The following is a 17,691-nucleotide window of genomic DNA, read 5'->3' as shown; positions in this document are numbered from 1 at the left end:
GAAGAAAGAAATTGTGAAAACAACGCACTTCTGGTTGCTGTCTCGACCCTGACTTTGGAAATGCAGATTTTGATACATGTCATGGGAGCTTACTTTCTGGATTGATACTCGAGGAGATGAACCGGTGGATAACGCCCATTTCTCGTGGTACACAGTGCTTTCTCCGGGAGATTTGGTTCCTTACTTTGCAAGAAATGCTTGGAATGCAGAGTGTTCAATCACCACGTTCCCGACTGCTTTCAGCTTCTTACGACCTTCCTTCTGTTTCTCCAACAACTTCATCCGTCGAGTCTTATCGGCAGCGTGCAACTTGGCGAGCACATCTTTTCGAAAGGGTTTGATTGTTTCTCTTGCGATGATCTGCTTGCCAACAGCAGCTTGGATGACAATTTCAAACATCTGTCTGTCGACATGTTCTTTGAACTTTTCGACCCATTGTTTGCCCACATGTCGGACTTGAGATTGATGGAGAACACGAGAGACAGCATCAACAGGTTCTTTGTTTACCAACAATTGGAGCTTGACAATGTTGCTCGGCCGCCATTCGGATTCTTCATAATCGAGAGTTGCATATCCCTTGGTGCTCGATTTCAATTTGCCGAAGAAGTCGTCCACCAGCTGAGCTAGTGGCATCTCGTACTTGAGGATGACTTGTGAGGACGTGAAGTACTCCATTGACTTCTGTTCTCCGCGGTTGCCTTCGCACAACTCCATGACCCTTCCAAGATACTCTTCAGGGAATGTCAAAGTGGCAAGCACATAGGGTTCACGCAGTTCTGCGACGTCCCGACGTGCTTCTTCACTGTCCGGAAACTCGGCAGGATTGGCGATGATGTCTTCCTTGCCATTCTTGTAAAAAACCTTGAAGGGGACGGTAGGTGGTGTGATGATAATGCTGGTGCCATGTTCTTGTCGTAGCCGGTCTTCAAATACGGAGCAGTGCAAGGTGCCTAGAAATCCTAGACGGAAACCTGCACCCAGCGCCTGTGACGACTCCTTTTGTACCGTCACACTCCGATCGTTGAGCAAAAGTTGGTTGATGCTATCTTCAAGGCGTTCAAATTCACCTTGATCGACCGGAAAAGCTGCAACAAAGACCATGGGCTTAGGTTCCTCAAAGCCGGGCAAAGGCTCAACCTGTTTTTGCAGTCCGACCTTCGTGTAAGTATCACCAATTTTGGCTTCGCTACTTTTGCGCATGGACGGATTGAAGTAGACATATCCGACTTGTCCGGCACGAATGACTTTTTGAGGCGTCTGATCAGGATACATGATGCCGACCTCTCCCACGGTGTATTTGGACCCAGTGGCAAAAGAGACGATTTGATCTCCTGCACGAAGCTCACCATCAAACAATCGCACCAATAGAACAACGCCCTTGTAAGACGAATACCATGAATCCACTAGGTAGAGTCTCAATGGCTTCTTGGGATTGCCGACCGGCCTGCGCGAGGTCAGAATGAACATTGTCAATAATTTCACATATACTCACGCAGGGATCTGTTCGATCACGGCGGGCAAGATGCTTTCCACATTCAGTCCTGTCTTTGCAGACACTAGAACAGCGCTTCCAGGATCCAGTTCGAAAGTATCATGCATTTGTTCCAATGCTCGTGGAGGGTCGGCATGAGGCAGATCAACCTTGTTGATGACTGGAATCAAAGATAGTCCTTGCGCAAAAGCCAGGTAGAAGTTTGCAACCGTCTGAGCCTGAACACCTTGACTCGCGTCAACCAGCAAGATGGCGCCACCACAGCTCGCATAGCTACGTGCGACTTCGGCTCGGAAATCCACATGGCCAGGTGTATCAACCAGGTGGAGCAAGTAATCTTCGCCTTGGTAATTGTAGATCATGGAACATGTCTGCGCCTTGACTGTAATGCCGCGCTCTCTTTCAACATCTAATTTGTCCAAGACCTGCTTGTTTGCGCCGGGCTCAATGGTGCCTGTCAGCTCGAGAAGGCGGTCACTGAGGGTACTCTTGCCATGGTCAACATGAGCCACGATGCAAAAGTTGCGATAACGATCGATAGGGATTGCTGCAATCCGGGTTTCGAGGCTGCTGGGAGGAGTAGGCGGCGCGGCGCGAAAGGGTGCAGTTGTCGTAAAAGCTCGCAAAGGAGCGACGGCGTTATAAGCCGACCATATCGAGGCAGAAGGATTGCTCAGGGCAGTTCTTCGCCTTGCAAAGACCTGCAGCCATCCTCGCATGCCAGTAGGTATCGATGATTGAGGTGGTGAAGACGGTCTCGAAGATTCTTTTCATTGGTGGTCTGAGAGAAATGTTCCATTTAAAGATTTGGCGAGTATTCGATTATCGCCCTGCCAACCATCAACGTCAACATTAGAACCTGCACTTCTCATCCTGACATCTTGCCTGCGCTCCATTTCCAACATCAAGCAAAATGGCGGTCGAAAAGAAAGAGAAGTCTCAGTTGCATAAGGTAGCACTCCGAGGTTCGTCAACAATGTTGAGTTTTTGTGGGAAACGCGCTCATTTGATGCAACAGGCTCCTCGAAGCTCGTGGCCGAGTTTGTGAGTTCAGACACGACTATTCCTGGCCGTTACTGATATACATCAGTTTGAATACTCGATAAATACGATTCTGTGAGTTCAGATGCAGGAGCCAAAGCAGAGAGCCATTGACAATTGGCAGATTTCAGAGAGGCGTCTATCCTGCGGAAGACTTCACCCCGTGAGTAAGATACGGAGTTGAGGAGGCGACATCAGCTAAAAGACCGTAGTGTCAAGAAGTATGGACTCAACATGCTGGGTATGGAGATATACATTGCCATTGAGCGCAACAGCTAATTTGAATGCAGTCTCCTCCGACGATCAAGTCAAAGCCTACATCAAAAAAATCATGTCACAGTTGAACAAATGGATGGTTGGAGGCAAAATCTCAAAGTTAGTGGTGGTCATTACCAGCAAAGAGACGGGAGAGCACGTTGAACGATGGCAATTCGATGTACAAATTCTGAGCAAGGCCTCAAAACATCGGTCATCGAAGAAAGCACCAGACAAAGAGAATGCAGCGCCTGAGTGAGTGATCTCACCGACATGGTTGGATCGATGCTGACTATATCAGGGATGCAGCGCGAACCGAACCAGCGTCAGAGCCAGAGAAGACGGAAGCCCAGATTCAAGAAGAAATCCAGGCAATCTTCCGACAAATTACGGCCTCGGTCACATTCTTGCCTGTTCTTGACGGCAATTGTACCTTCAACGTCCTGGTCTACGCAGATGCCGACTCGGACGTGCCAATTGAATGGGGTGACAGTGATGCAAAAGAGATCAAAAATGGAGAGAAGGTGCAACTACGGAGTTTCAGCACCAGCAACCACAAGGTCGATACCCTGGTCAGTTACCGTTTGGCTGATTGAGAGTCAAAATATCAATAGCGAGGAGTTATGGGTCTTTATGTTGCTTCTCCGGGGTCTTTTGTGTTACGGGATCAGGCACTGCAATGATAATGACTCTTCAAACATCAAGCCTTCTTTCTATTAGCCCCCTGTCCTACCAGGTACCTCTTTAGTCGCATAGCCACGTCCGCCCCCTCCCATATTGCAGGAGTCAATGGTGATTGGAGCGGAACGGCAAGGCTGTGAACCTCGCCCACAGCCTCGTGGCGGAGCGGGGCACAAGACACACTGAAATTTGGAGAAAGATTTTGGCCAGCGATGGTCGCCCACCTTCATTCAGAGTCATGGCTCGCAATCAAATTCGACACCGCCACGGACTGCCTGCACTTGCTTTACAATTGACCCTTGGACTCAACATGCAATATTCTCTCTGAAATTGTCATCCCTACGAGTCCGGCCTGTAACATACCTATGCCTGAACGATTTCCTCATCCCTTTCGGTCCCGAGTATTGCGGTGACATTTCCAGCATAATGCCTGTGGCTACAGAAGTCTCTGACAACTGGCCGGGTAAAGAGCAGGTGGTCAATGATGTTCCGAAAGTCATCAAAGAATTACATTTCGGCGTCTTGTATGGAGACAACGGGGGAGGGCAAAGAATATTTTCTGACACTTCTGCAGATCCGATCAAGATATCATAAATCAGTCGCAAGTTGAACTTGTTGACCGTCGACTTTTTGATCTCGACAAAGGCCGCACGTACGCCGAATATGGACCTCTCGATAGGCGCATGGGGATATCAGGCAAGCGAGACACCTGCGCAACCTGCGGTGAACAATTGCAAACCTGCAACGGTCACTTTGGCCATGTTCGACTTGTTCTACCTGCTTTCCATGTCGGATACTTCAAGAAAGTCATACAAATACTCCAAAGCATCTGCAAGGCATGCATTGACATCTCGGACTCTCTCGACCACTACTGACCTTTTCAGGACTGTTCCTGCATCCTCCTCTCCGAGACCGATCGACGGAAGTTCATCGGTGCTTTACGCAGAAATCAACATGATAGTTTAAGACAAGCCATTATCGTACGGAGAATAGCGGATCAATGCCGAAAAACAAAGACATGCTTTGAATGTGGTGCCATCAACGGATTGGTCCGAAAGGCCGGAACATCTTCTCTGAAGATCTCCCACGATAAATTCAAGTCATACAATTCGTCCACAGCTAAATCGAAGGTCCCGCCGCCTGAAAAGGTCGACTTCGATCAGTCCTTCAATCATGCAAAGCAGTCGAATTACGAACTTGAAAAGCATCTCAAGAAGGCTATGGATGATCTGAACCCCTTGCGAACATTGAAGCTATTCAAACGCATACGGCAGGCCGACCGCGAGCTGTTGGGTCTGCGTTCTGCCAGTCCCGAGTCATTCTTGTGGCTATACATTCCTGCTCCACCAGTTTGCATCCGCCCATCAGTCGGCCAGGAAGGTGCTAGTACAGAAGATGATATTACTGCGAAACTGGGCGACATTGTCGCTGCGAATGCCGCCCTCGAAGAAGCCATCGAGAAGGGCGCGCCTGTTCAGTCTGTCGTTGAGCATTGGGATTACCTCTCCCTCCAACTCGCCATGTACATTAACAGTGACGTGCCAGGCCTTGCGAAGGGAGAGTTTGGCAAGCAGATCAGAGGTTTTGTTCAGCGTTTGAAAGGTAAACAGGGTCGCTTCAGAGGCAACCTTTCAGGAAAGCGTGTCGACTTCTCTGGACGTACTGTCATTTCCCCGGATCCGAACTTGAGAATTGACGAAGTTGCCGTTCCCGTGTTGGTTGCGAAGAACATGACCTATCCCGAAGTGGTCAACGAAATCAACATCGATAAGCTACGCACGAGAGTCCGAAATGGACCCCACGTGTGGCCTGGTGCCAACTACGTCTGGAAGAAAGACGGAGATTTTCGCATGTTCCTGAGATATGGTAAACCACCGCTAATAGCCAAGGACCTCAAAGAAGGAGACATCGTGGAGCGCCACTTGGAGGATGGAGACATTGTCTTGTTCAATCGTCAACCGTCTCTTCACAAGCTGAGTATTCTCAGTCACTTCGTCAAGGTTCGACCGCACCGTACCTTTCGACTCAACGAATGTGTATGTAACCCTTATAACGCCGACTTCGACGGGGACGAGATGAACTTGCATGTTCCTCAAACAGAAGAAGCACGTACAGAAGCAACGCTGTTGATGGGTGTCAAGCACAACATCGTCACGCCAAAGAATGGTGAACCCATCATTTCGGCTATTCAGGATTTCATCACTGCTTCCTTCCTTCTCAGCCATCTGGATCAGTTTTTTGACAGAAAGACATTCGTCACCATCTGCATGGGCATGTTGGAGCCCGAGACAAAATTCGAGCTTCCACCACCATCCATCGTAAAACCGGAAGCGCTGTGGACTGGCAAGCAGGTTTTCAGTGTCCTACTGAGACCGAACAAGCAATCGCCGGTGACGGTCAATCTTGATGCTGCTAGCCGAGATCACAATCAATACCATCCAGACATGCATCGAGATCTGCAGGATGACAGCTTTCTTTGCATTCGCAATTCGGAAGTCTTGTGCGGCAGAATGGACAAGGGGACGGTTGGATCAGGAAAGAAAAACTCGGTCTTCTACATCCTGTACCGTGACTTTGGCCCCGATGCAGCCGCTCAAGGAATGAATCGGCTATCCAAGCTGTGCGCGAGATGGTTGGGCAATCAAGGCTTTACTGTTGGTATCAGTGATGTCACTCCACCCAAAATGCTCATCAAAGAGAAGGCTGATATGATTGCTAAAGTCTTTGACGACTGCAACCAGTTTGTGAGAACATCCAAGGCAGGTAAACTGAAAAGAAAGCCTGGACTGGACGATGCAGGTAGTCTTGAAGCAGAACAAGTCAGAGTGCTGAGTACGGTCCGAACAAACATCGCCGGCATCCTAACTTCTCAGTTGAGCAAGAGGAACAGCCCCATGGTTATGGCCATCTCGGGTTCCAAAGGTTCCAACATCAACGTCACGCAGATGGCCGCTTTGCTTGGACAACAAGATATCGAAGGGAAGCGTGTCGCCGATGGTTTCCAAGACCGAACACTTCCGCATTTTGCAAAGCACGAAAGATCACCCCCGTCGAAGGGATTTGTATCCAACAGCTTTTTCAGCGGTCTGCTCCCATACGAATTCTTATTCCATGCTGTTGGTGGTAGAGTCGGTCTGGTCGATACTGCCGTCAAGACAGCCGAAACCGGTTATATGTCTCGACGACTCATGAAATCACTGGAAGATCTCTCCACGCAGTACGATCACACAGTACGAAATTCAGCATCGAACATCGTACAATTTCGTTTTGGAGACGATGAGCTCGACCCCGTTGACATGGAAGCCAGTGCAAAGCCAGTCGATTTCGAGCGCACCTATGCCCACGTCGAAGCTACCACTTTCGACATTAACGATCCCGGCCTTAGCGATACCGAGATCTTCGCTACGATGGAAGAGATCCTGGCGCCGAAACGTGGTCTTCTAACGCGTAACAATCTCAGTAGTGATGAGCTCGGATACGACGTTGATGACGACAGATTGGTGGACCAGCACGAAAGTCATCGCGCATTTCTGCAGTCTATAAACGACTTCGTTATGGGCAAGGCTCGCTCCTTCGAGGATGCGAGAGCACAGAAGAGAGGCTACGCCTTACCTCCGGCTAGATCATCCAGTTCAAGCAAGCGAAAAGCCGACGCCGAGGGCGACGCCGAAGAAGACCAGGTCGAGGCGTCAAGTGGACCAACACGACGCTCGGGGCGGAAGAGCACCACTAATGCACCAACATCACCCAAAGCCGTCAAGAAGCAAAAGAGATCCGCCTCCGATGACCAAACTCTGGTCCGAGTCCAAGCCCCTCCATCGACGAAAGATCGCTTCGACTTGACGTCCAAACTCTCCAAAAAGACCCTCCAAACCTTCGTCAACTTGTGTCTAGAAAAGTACGAACGCGCCCGCGTTGAACCTGGCCATGCCGTCGGCGCTGTTGGCGCTCAGTCTATTGGCGAGCCAGGCACCCAAATGACACTTAAGACCTTCCATTTTGCTGGTGTTGCAGGCATGTCCTTAACGGCCGGTGTCCCGCGTATCAAGGAGATCATCAACGCGAGCAAGGACATCAGCACACCCGTGATAACATGCCGCTTAGAACGTCGCCGAGATCTCTCCATTCCTGAAGGCCTTGGCCGGATCGTCAAGGGCCGTATTGAGTGTCTGTACCTGGAGGATGTGACGCAGTACATCGAGATCAGACACTCGTTGGACCGGCCAAGTTGTATTCTGCTCAAGATCAGTCTTGATACAATCACCGAGCTTGGTCTCGATTTGACCATGGAGGATATATGTCTTGCAATCCAGCGGCATCGGCAGCTCAAGGCGGCGAAGTTGCGGCTTCAAATTCGTGGGAAAGATGAGCTTAAGCTTTCGACGGACACTCCAATAAAGTCTGCCAAGCGCGGGACCGCCGCGAAGATCGACGAGGAGGGACAGAGCGAACGGCTGTTGAGGCTGCAGACACTAAGACGCATTCTGCCGAGCGTACATGTCCTCGGCCATCCACAAGCCACGAGAGCGGTTGTCATGGCCGAGGACGATCCGAAGAGCGACGAGATCAAGGCTTTGCGCGCAGCAGCGGCGAGGGTGAAAGCAGAAAACGAACAGGAGCGAGCAGAGACCAAGTCCACGGAGCCAGAGGTCAAAGATGAAAACAGCTCTGCCTCGAAAGTCAAAGTTGAAGAACCGGCCTCATCAGTCATCCCGAAAGCACCAGCTGCAGATTCAGGCAAACCCGTACAAATGCACAGAGTCATGGTCGAAGGGTACGGATTGCGCTACTGCATGAACACCGATGGTGTAGACCCATACCACACGCAGACCAACTCGGTCATGGAAACTCTACAAGTCCTTGGTATCGAAGCCGCGCGGGCCAAGATCATTCTCGAGATCCAGGAGGTCATGAAGTCTCTGTCGATTGACCCGCGACACATGGCGCTGTTGGCCGACGTGATGACGTACAAGGGCGAAGTGTTGGGCATCACCAGATTCGGCCTGGCCAAGATGCGCGACAGTGTGCTCCAGCTGGCCAGTTTTGAGAAGACAGCAGATCATGTCTTTGACGCGGGTATCGCGGGGAAAATTGATAAGATCGAAGGAGTGAGTGAGAGCGTCATTGTTGGGAAGACGATGAACGTGGGCACGGGGAGCGTCGAGGTTGTGAGGTATCTCAATGTCGATTTGGGCGCGAAAGATAATGGGAAGAAGCCTGCTGTATTCGAGGATGCTTGGAATAGGGCTGTCAAGGCGGAGAGGAAGAAGAAGTAAGAATCATTGACCAGCGACAAGGAATATGAGATTTGCAGATAAGTCTCGACGGGATGTGATGGTCTGATGGGTCATGACACGAGATAAACACTTATTGCAGCGATGATAGATGCTTGAAGAGCTGAATGACCACAGAAATGAACCATGCAACCTTTGCTCTTTGTCCTCTGATCTCCTTCTGCCAACATCCTGAGACAGTAGATCTGGCTTTGGGTGCTTCTTCAGCCATGGTTCTAGCCAGTGCTTGACCTGCTTTGAAATGGGAAGCAATGAGCTACGTTCACGTTCACTGGTAGGAAATCAGAACAGACCGAGTGGAACACTGAAGATGAAGACGCCAGTAATCTCTTTTGCCGTTGTGATTGAGCAATATGTACAATATCCCCGGTTCTTTGCGGTCTCTTGACTCGACTCCCCTCCCTTGAAGGCAGATCGCGCTTCTCCCTCAACACTCCATAGTTCAATGATGGTTTATTTGAAGCCGGCGTCCCTGGCTCGCTGGTCTTCTAACTTGGCGTAAAAGTTGTCTCGGGCTCGGACGCGGGGCAGGTGATAACCTGATATTGTTAGTCTTGTCGCGCGTCTCAGTGTATCTGCCTCGAGCTTCCCCATTGTTCTCAAGCGGAGGCGAAAGCGAGCCATGTCCAGCAGAATGGGTGTCTTGTCACGTACCGTACCACCACAGATATCCGAATGTAGTTCCTAGACCTGTCGTTCAAACCCTTGTTAGCTTCAATTCGTCTTTTGCGTCTCATTTCCAGCCCTTCGCTCCAATCTCTGAATTCGCTAAGGCTGCGTGCTGCTTTTCCGATTCGAAGCTGTTCGGCCGTTGTATGGAAGGAAGGTACTTCGGTTCGCTTACCCATGGCAATACTTAAATCCAAGACGAGGCCTCGTCGGAGCATCTGTGAGAGTTCCGGTCAGTATGCGGGTTGAGTAACGGCCTCCAATGCATATAACATGCTCATCTGAGCAAATAAAACTCGCGTGGCAGAAGGTGAACGTACTCCTGTGATTGGTTTGATTGCCATTGTTCTTCTGGAGCTCGCACCGAGCTTCTTTTCTCTGGCGGTGTAGGAATGCAGAACGCTTGATAGGGCGGCAAAAGGGGGTTGTGCCGCGTAGGAGGTCGTCAATGTGTGGTTTGAGAGAGGAGAGAGCGTTTAGAAGGGTCAGTTGGTAGCTGGTTGAAGCTCCCTCAAAGATCCGCAGGTGAAGTCGAATTGGAAGCCGCAAAAGGGCTTGGCAGTTTTCGCTCGGATCAGTCCACCTTTTGTATCGTCTGAACCAGGCGTGACTAGGCTAAATTGCCATTACCGCAACATAAAGACTCGAAGGGATTGACCAATTATTGCTATCTGACGTCCAAGGCCTGTGTATACTCGTCTATCACACTAGTCCTTCTTTTCACCGTCCTGTGGACAGATGTTTACGACCTCGCCGAAGCGCAAACAACCCTACCATCATCACCATGTCATGCGACACAAGGCTCAGAGTATCCCTTCGAAAGAGCCGGCGCTCATCGAACAAGAGGTGGTCGACAAATTGCTAGTAGATTGTGTCAAGACAATATGCGAGGCAGAGGCGCTGAAGCAGAATATAACAAACCCTTACATCGAGTCGGTAGCCTTGGAATCCTTGACCGCGACAATGCAAGAATGTACATACACCTCTAACTGCAGTGCATTGTACCAGCGCTGACCAATTCACAGTCGTGCTCAAGTTTCTCTCCATCGTCCGCCGGTCAATGCTGGCTGCTCGGCGAACAGTCCCAGTAGCCACCGATTTTGAGAGTGCGATCGAGGCACTCGACATCCCTCGACCAGATGACCAACTCAAGCCCTACACATCTCAGCCGCCCATCAATCCTCCCTTGTATCCCACTCCTCCTCCCGAAGACTCCTTCCACCATGTACTCGAGCTTCCCGCCTCCTTCCTCGGCCCCGAACTTGACGGACACGGTGAGATCAAGAAATTCGCTTTCAATACCAAAGGGCTACCCGAGCTCCCTTCTGCGCACACCTACAGGGATACCCCGGTATTCCCGCACCGCGAAGCTGACACTAGAAAGATCAGAGAATTGGCGACGCAAGAAGGCAAACTTGGCGAGCAGGCGCTGCGAAAATTGGCTGGCGCAGTCAAGCTGGATGGGTCCCATCCACTGGAGCTGGAGGCTTCCAGACAGAAATTGGCATCTGGAACACGGAGACGAGCGAAGAACACCGTGGCTATATCCGAAGAAGCTGTATTCGAAGAGACGTTGCGAGAGCTTCTGGCCAAAGAGCCTGGAGGTTTCGAATTGGGGCCGATTGTGACCAGCGAGAAGGCTTATCGAATGCCGGATGACGTCCAGGTCAAGAGGAAGGCGCCCGTGAACGGTGCTGGGTCGAGCCAGAATGAGAAATCATCTGACTCCTCTGTGCCGCGGCACCGTACAATGGAGCTCTTTTAATCTTGGAGATTGTGATTCCACAGCGTCGGCGTTGGCGGTGAGGAATAGGTTGAAGATATTGCATATGATACCCGCGGAAGAGATTCATTTTCCGGACCAGAAATAGCTCCCATATTTGGCAATCGAAGTTGTTGCTGAATCATCGGCTCTGTTATTCATACCCGCTGTTGGCCGCGAGCCTGGCGGTGGTTTCCAAGCATGCTCGCCCTCCCATGCCGTGGTCTCGACGTGAAATACTTTGCCCTTCTTCTCACATCTGCTATTCTGTCAGAACGCAACCTTCGCCCACCGTTGGGCAGCTTCGTACCTTCTAAACAGCCTCACGAACGGATGGCACTCCATTCGTGGCTCAGAACCGGGATTTGCTAGAAGTCGTTCGGCTTGCTCCTCGGGTGTGGTGCAGCTATACTGGACCAGCTCGAGCAATTGACAGTCGCGTTTGAGGTCGAAATCTCCTAGTTTTCTGCTCTTCTCCTTGAAGTCGACGGTGTGATATTGCACGCGCTGTTCGAGGGCGCTGACGGGGAACGGGTGTTCAGGCGGAGCCATTGGCTGATCTTAAAGTTTTCTCTTTTTCGTTCTCTGTTTTCCCTCCACTACCACCAAGGTCAAGGGAAGATTGAGTTGTCGGCTTCTGTCACGGTCATGGCGCGATCATGTCGGCTGGACAATATGGCGCCAGACTCCTTGAGGATGTGCAGGAGGAAAGTCTAGAGCAGGTGAGTTGCGCTTGAGCTTTTTCCTTAGATGGTATCCGTCTCCGTACCGGCGCAATGAAATGGAGACGATTCCGCTCCCGACTTGCTCCGCTAAGACTCAGCCTTGCATAACCCCATGCTACCATGAATAAGAATATCTAACACACTCCCTGGGATGTGTACCAGATTCTAGCAGAGATAAGGCGTACCATAAGTCCTTGGTCGAAGGGTGTGCTGGGCTTTCCACAACTTGATGCCCTGTTGGAGGCATTTCGCTATCCTGCTCAACCAGCAGCCGAGGAACGTCCCGAGTTGCAACAGTCTACAGCACCAAGTCCAGCTTCAGACGATCAGCTCCAAGCAGACCATAATGGCGATGATGGCTCCCCGCTTCGCCGATATGAGCTTCGTCAGCACAAGTACAGTGCCAAACCCGCCGCAATCGAAATAACCTCCCGCAAATCCTCCTCCGGCAAGACAACGCTCTGCTACCATCTTGCTGCCCTCTCAAGTCTGCCAAAAAGCCATGGAGGCAAAGAGTCGATGGTAATCTACATCGACACCGACGGACGCTTCTCAGCGACGCGACTCTTCCAGATCCTTACGCACTACCTCTCTACCCACACCAACAGCCTTTCATCTGGCACTACGCTCACCCAAGCCGCCATCCAAGCCACCGCCCGCGAAGCCATGAACCACATCCTGATCCTTCGCCCCCAGTCCTCATCTCAACTCCTTTCACATCTCGACTCATTGCCGACATTCCTCCTCGACCGAACACGGCACTCCTCTAGTCATCGGCCGTTAGGTCTAATCGTTGTCGACTCGGCGACTTCATTCTACTGGCAGGATCGATTTGACAGGGACATGGCCCGTTTACAATCCAAGAGCCCCGGTCTCGTCGAAAGCACGTCGCCCTCGCGGACGGCTCAGATCATTGAGCGGCTCAAGGCGCTACAAGCGAGGTTCGAATGCGCGGTTGTGTTTAGCACGACCACACCTGCAACCTTTACAACCAGCCACGCACCGGCAGAGTTGCAAGGGCAAGCGCAGACGCAAATCACACCCTCAGCACCACAACAAGGACCGGGGATATCGCCGTGGATGGCGTATGCCACACTCACCATGACCCTCTCGAGGACCCGGGTCCCACAGTTCGCGCCGCAGATGTCGATAGAAGAGTGCCTTCGCGATGCGGAGAAGAGGTTCGACGCAGTCAAGAATGCTAGATTTGTTGCTAGCGTGGAGTTGAAGCCTGGTCAGACTAGAGAGAAGGCGACGGCGGAAGGCGCAGGTCGCGGTGACAGACAGCAAGCTGGCGGGTTTGCTTTTAAGATTGGTGAGGGAGGCCTTGATGTTGACTCGGACTGACTGCGCATTGGGTCTCTTGGACTGTCCATGCTGAAAAGGTTGGGTTTGCCGGTGCTAAGATCACAAAGGGCACGAGAGCTTCTCGCCAACACAGCCCTGAACACCTGTAGATCGATGACCCGTCGAAATATCTATCCACTACTCCGCAAATGTGACAGACAGTACCTGATGGTCCATGCTCGTATCGGGGCAAATGTTAAGACCCGTTGAATACCGGTCCAAGTATCGATTCATGTTCAATAGTCTAATCTATATACATTTCTCATTCTCATCGCATTATTGTATGATGCCATATGTGCACTCTAGTCCCGAAAAGAAGACAGATGGCCCACGAACACACACCTTGCCTCTATATCTATCTTGTTTAGTGATCGAATCCATGCCCCTCAACCACATCCTTTGCACAGGCCTTCCTACACTCCTCAAAGACTTTGACCTGTTTGGCAACCTCACCGAGCCGGCTAATGACTTCCATATTGCCCTCTCCGAAGCCGTAAATCACATAGGGTATCCCGGTATCCTCGCAGAACTCCTTGACATATTTCTGCGCCTTGCGCAGATTATGTCTCGGAATGCGCGGGAATAGATGGTGCACGGCCTGGAACTGCAATCCGCCATGGAAAAAATCGAGCCAGGTAGGGCAGTCGACGTCCATGGTCGTGCGGAGCATTTTCTGTGCAAAAGACTCGTGCACGCCCATGTCTGTAGTCGACATGGCGAAGTGGGACAACGTGATCTGCACGTGCAGAGGCATGGTGACCATGTGCGAGAGCATGATGAAGACAAATCTGTCCCAACCTGTGGGGATGGATTTGTAAATGATTCCATACCCGTACCAGGTCCAGAAGAAGAATTGCCCTGCAATCTCGAGGTACCAAGTCCACCAAGCCGGGCCCTTCTTGGGAGCTTGGCCCAGCAACAGGTACTCCCAGGACAGGCGGTAGAGGTTGAATCGACCGAACAAGAGAATTGGGTAGTATAGCCAATGTTGTTTAGAAATCGCCCATTTAGCTACAACGTCGAAGTCCATGACGCGATTGTAGTATGTCGAGCGCAGGCTCTCAAAGAACCGAGTAGAAATCGCGAAGAAAGGCATATGCTCGATATCAGGATCGTGCTCGGGAGAGTTGGTTACAACATGATGGACATTGTGATTCCGTTTCCACCAACCAATAGACAACCCACCTAGGAAGTCGGCGATGAAGATACCGATGCAGGTGTCGACGTGGAAGTGGTGCGTAATGCCCATGTGGCCCGAGTCGTGAGCCGTAAAGACAAGTTGATGCCAGAACATACCAATCAACACTCCAGAGATGGCGTAGTGGCCGTAATGCAGGGCTACGAGCGCGGAGACGAACAGAAACAAGTACCTGCAGGACTCGATACCATACGACCAGTAAGGACACTTGTACAGTCCAGCAGCGCGGATGCGTGCGTCGAGCTCTCGGTATTTGGCGACAATCTGATCTTGAGAGGTGTAGTCCAGGGAAGGGTATTTTAGGATATCAGAGGCCTTTTCCGCAGAAAGTTTCGTCTGGATGGGGTCTGGTCTGATAGTTGTGGATTCGAATTCCGAGACCGCTGATGCGGATGAGCTCGATGTGCGCTTGCGGACTTCCGAATCGATAGCATCGAAGATAGGAGATGGTGGAGTGCTGCTGTTCGAGCTGCTGAGTCCACCATCGGTCTGCGAGCCGTTATCATCCTCATGTTCTTCCTCCTGGAGAAAGGGTCTGAAATGTCCGCCCTGGATGGGAGGCAGGAAATTGATCCAACGACCCTCGACTCTTCCAATGACAAATTTCTGCATATGTGCTTGAGCTTCGAGAGAATGTAGGGCTCGGATTTCGTCTGTTCCATCTCTTCCAACCATGTGCAGGATGGCCTTGTCGCCTCCAGGGTGGAAAGGGGCCCATGCATCGGCCTTGATCACTCGTCCATCTATTATGAATATCTTTCTCCCATCCGCTATCAGCGCCTCGATCTCTCGTCGTGACCAGACCCGATCTCTGACCGAGGTAATCTTGTTCATGGTGCAGTGGTTGGGCACGTCGAGCTGGGTTCAGATGAGCATCTTGGGGTGGAAAGTGAAAGGCGGTCTGGACGATTTAGGCCGCCTTATAGGAAGCTGCAGCTTAGAGGCAGGCCAAGATTGATACTCCGTGCACCGATTTATGCAAGATATGTAAGGTAAGTTATCTGGTATTGATGTTTCTTCCAGCGGTGGCCTGAGGTGTGAACTCGACTAACCTTCCCTTAAAGAGAAATATTCCCTCCTTTAGCCTAGTGAGGCTCGTCAGCGTCCCCATTTTAAGCCCCCTTGAACTAAACTGACCACTGACTTATTACTTCTGCCTGGGTTCCTCTGGGGGAAGCAACTGGAGGGAAGCTACTCCGTACTCGCGAAAGAAAAACCTACAGTACTCGCCAAACACATTTCGGTCGTAATGTGTAGAGAGTGAATGAAGGCCGCTTGAACCTTAGCTTTTTCTGGGCCTAATATCCTGACTTCACCAGTGGGGGACTATCTGGGCTATGGTAAAAGACTGATACACTTCGAGAGGCAAGTCTCTCAAGCCCAAGAAGACCTCAATGATCATGTACCCTCTTGAAATCGCATAAAGGATCACGACAGGAAAAATCATTCCAACCTCCCATGCTAGCATCGGCTTCGCCTTCCTTTGCTCCTCTTCAAAAGCGTTGAGATAACTGATAGTCACTTGACGCACGCCTGGCTGGATTGAATCCTCTTTAGAAATTGTGGTAACTTGTGCTGCTTCTTCCCCTGCTGACGTAAGAGTAGTTTGGTGGATTTCTCTGGTCTCTTCGTTGGTCACCGGCAGGGGCAAACGCTGCCTCTTCTTCAATCGGAGCCATATTAGATATTTGTCCCATCTGCCAAAGCGTTGACGAGCCGCGATAGTCTCGACGATCCAAAACAGGACCGTTGTGCCAGTGACAACTAAGCTGGACGTGCGCCATAGTAACGATTCGATTCGTGTTGGAAATGTGAACCGCCAACCAATCAGGTGGAGGGAGGCGTACGCCGTCGTCGCGCAGAAGAGGGCAAACTTCTCAAAGGGACTGATATTCGGGAAGCGATCGTCTGGAAACCGCCGCAGCGGCCTCTCGCGGTTGTCGCAGCTGAGATTGAAGAATCCCATCACGTCATAACCACAGGTAAATGACTCCTTCGCTACGAAGTCTAGGGGTGTATGTCGGTATGGCACGATGGCAGCGTGCCCGGCTTCAGTCAGGATCTGCGCCGTGGTGGCCGTCGTGTTGAGCACAATACCCTTCTTGACGTCGCTTGGTTTGTGAAGCCAGCAGATGAACGTCCCGAACGTGCAAAAGACTATGGCGCCGGCAGATAGCTCTAGAGTCGACGTGGCAAGGTGTGTGATCGCTCGACCGATGAGCTGACAGATGAGCCAGCTCGCTTGTATCAACGTGAGGATTTTGCTGAGTGTATGTGCTTTGGATTTATCCCAGATTTCTTCTGCGGTTATGTTGGGGTATTCTAGGTACTTATGCTGCACCAAGTACGCCAGTTGGCGGCTGTTGATGAGAAACGGCGTGCTATCTTTAGGCTGCAATAGCATACCACCCATATCAGCGAAGAAGGCGTGCCGGAGCGTCCATTGCGAGTAACCAAGGTTGCGGAAATCGCTTGACCGAGCGCCGGGCAGAGGCATATTGACCGATGGCCACTGACAGGACTAGCTCGGGACCTACAATGGCCCAGAACATCCATTTCGCCTTCCTGCCCAGTACTTGAAGCTGGCTATCTTTGGGGTTTGGAATGTTGAGGCAAACAGCTGTCCATGTACAAAGGAAAATGGTGAGGAAAGACCCCCAAATTATGTCTATCGTGCCTCTGCTGTCGGGCCCTGATACCCAACCCGTAGCCATTGCAGTCAATACTATTAGCGCGAAAAGGTTATGGACAAAGTATATATGTCATTGGGATCCAACTTGTGAAGTATATGCTCTTAAGACGGCCAGCCTCATTTCCACTACAATTGAAACAGGGCTGATATCTTGAACACAGGTTACACAGACTTGGATTTTCAGCCTGACACCGCGCGTATCGCCAGAATGCAACGCAGAGCGCTCTCTCGGGGCGTCTGCAAAAAGGGTCCTCCTACACCGCCTGGGTCGAGGTTTTAACAAGAGTCGCCTACATAAGAGTCGACTCTTCGAACCGCTTATTAGCCAGTAAGAATTTACGCGTTGTGGCCTCCACAGAGTCGACGGATTGCTTGTGGTCTGTTGGTGTTCTACGCATCGCTATTCCCACATCCTTTACGCCTCTAAAGTGAAACTGGTCAAAGGCACGGTCGAGATAAGAGCGGTGGCCGTTGCATGGCTGAGTTTGAGCGAGCACTTTACTCCTGTTTTCGTGGAATCAGAAACACGCAAAAT

General features: G+C 51.1%; 8 protein-coding genes across 10 annotated transcripts; 4 read left to right on the top strand and 4 right to left on the bottom strand.

Annotated features, from left to right (window-relative positions):
• Positions 1-180: 180 nt before the first annotated feature.
• On the bottom strand, positions 181-2,211 carry PV05_01655 (translation factor GUF1, mitochondrial; the record flags this gene model as incomplete). The annotated part of the gene is made up of 2 exons (XM_013466676.1): positions 181-1,444; positions 1,493-2,211. 2 exons carry the CDS (start codon positions 2,209-2,211, stop codon positions 181-183), a joined length of 1,983 nt encoding a protein of 660 aa, XP_013322130.1.
• Positions 2,212-2,343: 132 nt separating this feature from the next.
• On the top strand, positions 2,344-3,492 carry PV05_01654. 2 transcript variants are annotated; one of them, XM_013466675.1, is made up of 7 exons: positions 2,344-2,457; positions 2,511-2,536; positions 2,583-2,608; positions 2,658-2,696; positions 2,746-2,774; positions 2,824-3,043; positions 3,090-3,492. In XM_013466675.1, exons 1-7 carry the CDS (start codon positions 2,406-2,408, stop codon positions 3,382-3,384), a joined length of 687 nt encoding a protein of 228 aa, XP_013322129.1. In that variant the 5' UTR covers positions 2,344-2,405; the 3' UTR covers positions 3,385-3,492. The 2 variants fall into 2 exon arrangements, with proteins under 2 accessions (XP_013322129.1, XP_013322128.1); XM_013466674.1 differs by having other exon boundaries at positions 2,583-2,774.
• Positions 3,493-3,711: 219 nt separating this feature from the next.
• Positions 3,712-8,912, top strand: PV05_01653. 2 transcript variants are annotated; one of them, XM_013466673.1, is made up of 3 exons: positions 3,712-3,993; positions 4,044-4,305; positions 4,354-8,912. In XM_013466673.1, the coding sequence occupies exons 1-3, from the start codon at positions 3,896-3,898 to the stop codon at positions 8,743-8,745; spliced, it is 4,752 nt and encodes a 1,583-aa protein (XP_013322127.1). In that variant the 5' UTR covers positions 3,712-3,895; the 3' UTR covers positions 8,746-8,912. The 2 variants fall into 2 exon arrangements, with proteins under 2 accessions (XP_013322127.1, XP_013322126.1); XM_013466672.1 differs by having other exon boundaries at positions 3,712-4,305.
• A 1,151-nt stretch (positions 8,913-10,063) lies between these two features.
• PV05_01652 (uncharacterized protein) lies at positions 10,064-11,344 on the top strand. The gene is made up of 2 exons (XM_013466671.1): positions 10,064-10,405; positions 10,458-11,344. Exons 1-2 carry the CDS (start codon positions 10,171-10,173, stop codon positions 11,195-11,197), a joined length of 975 nt encoding a protein of 324 aa, XP_013322125.1. The 5' UTR covers positions 10,064-10,170; the 3' UTR covers positions 11,198-11,344.
• Positions 10,104-11,932, bottom strand: PV05_01651 (uncharacterized protein). The gene is made up of 2 exons (XM_013466670.1): positions 11,505-11,932; positions 10,104-11,453 (listed from the first exon to the last, which is right to left on the bottom strand). Exons 1-2 carry the CDS (start codon positions 11,744-11,746, stop codon positions 11,282-11,284), a joined length of 414 nt encoding a protein of 137 aa, XP_013322124.1. The 5' UTR covers positions 11,747-11,932; the 3' UTR covers positions 10,104-11,281.
• On the top strand, positions 11,795-13,537 carry PV05_01650 (uncharacterized protein). The gene is made up of 2 exons (XM_013466669.1): positions 11,795-11,916; positions 12,082-13,537. Exons 1-2 carry the CDS (start codon positions 11,854-11,856, stop codon positions 13,264-13,266), a joined length of 1,248 nt encoding a protein of 415 aa, XP_013322123.1. The 5' UTR covers positions 11,795-11,853; the 3' UTR covers positions 13,267-13,537.
• Positions 13,538-13,630: 93 nt separating this feature from the next.
• PV05_01649 (uncharacterized protein) lies at positions 13,631-15,298 on the bottom strand (the record flags this gene model as incomplete). The annotated part of the gene is made up of 1 exon (XM_013466668.1): positions 13,631-15,298. The coding sequence occupies one exon, from the start codon at positions 15,296-15,298 to the stop codon at positions 13,631-13,633; it is 1,668 nt and encodes a 555-aa protein (XP_013322122.1).
• Positions 15,299-15,776: 478 nt separating this feature from the next.
• On the bottom strand, positions 15,777-16,961 carry PV05_01648 (uncharacterized protein; the record flags this gene model as incomplete). The annotated part of the gene is made up of 1 exon (XM_013466667.1): positions 15,777-16,961. One exon carries the CDS (start codon positions 16,959-16,961, stop codon positions 15,777-15,779), a length of 1,185 nt encoding a protein of 394 aa, XP_013322121.1.
• Positions 16,962-17,691: the final 730 nt, after the last annotated feature.

The sequence above is a fragment of the Exophiala xenobiotica genome (assembly GCF_000835505.1).
Source record: "Exophiala xenobiotica strain CBS 118157 unplaced genomic scaffold supercont1.1, whole genome shotgun sequence".
In the NCBI taxonomy this organism is placed as follows: domain Eukaryota; kingdom Fungi; phylum Ascomycota; class Eurotiomycetes; order Chaetothyriales; family Herpotrichiellaceae; genus Exophiala; species Exophiala xenobiotica.
This window is presented reverse-complemented; position numbering and strand designations above follow the sequence as displayed.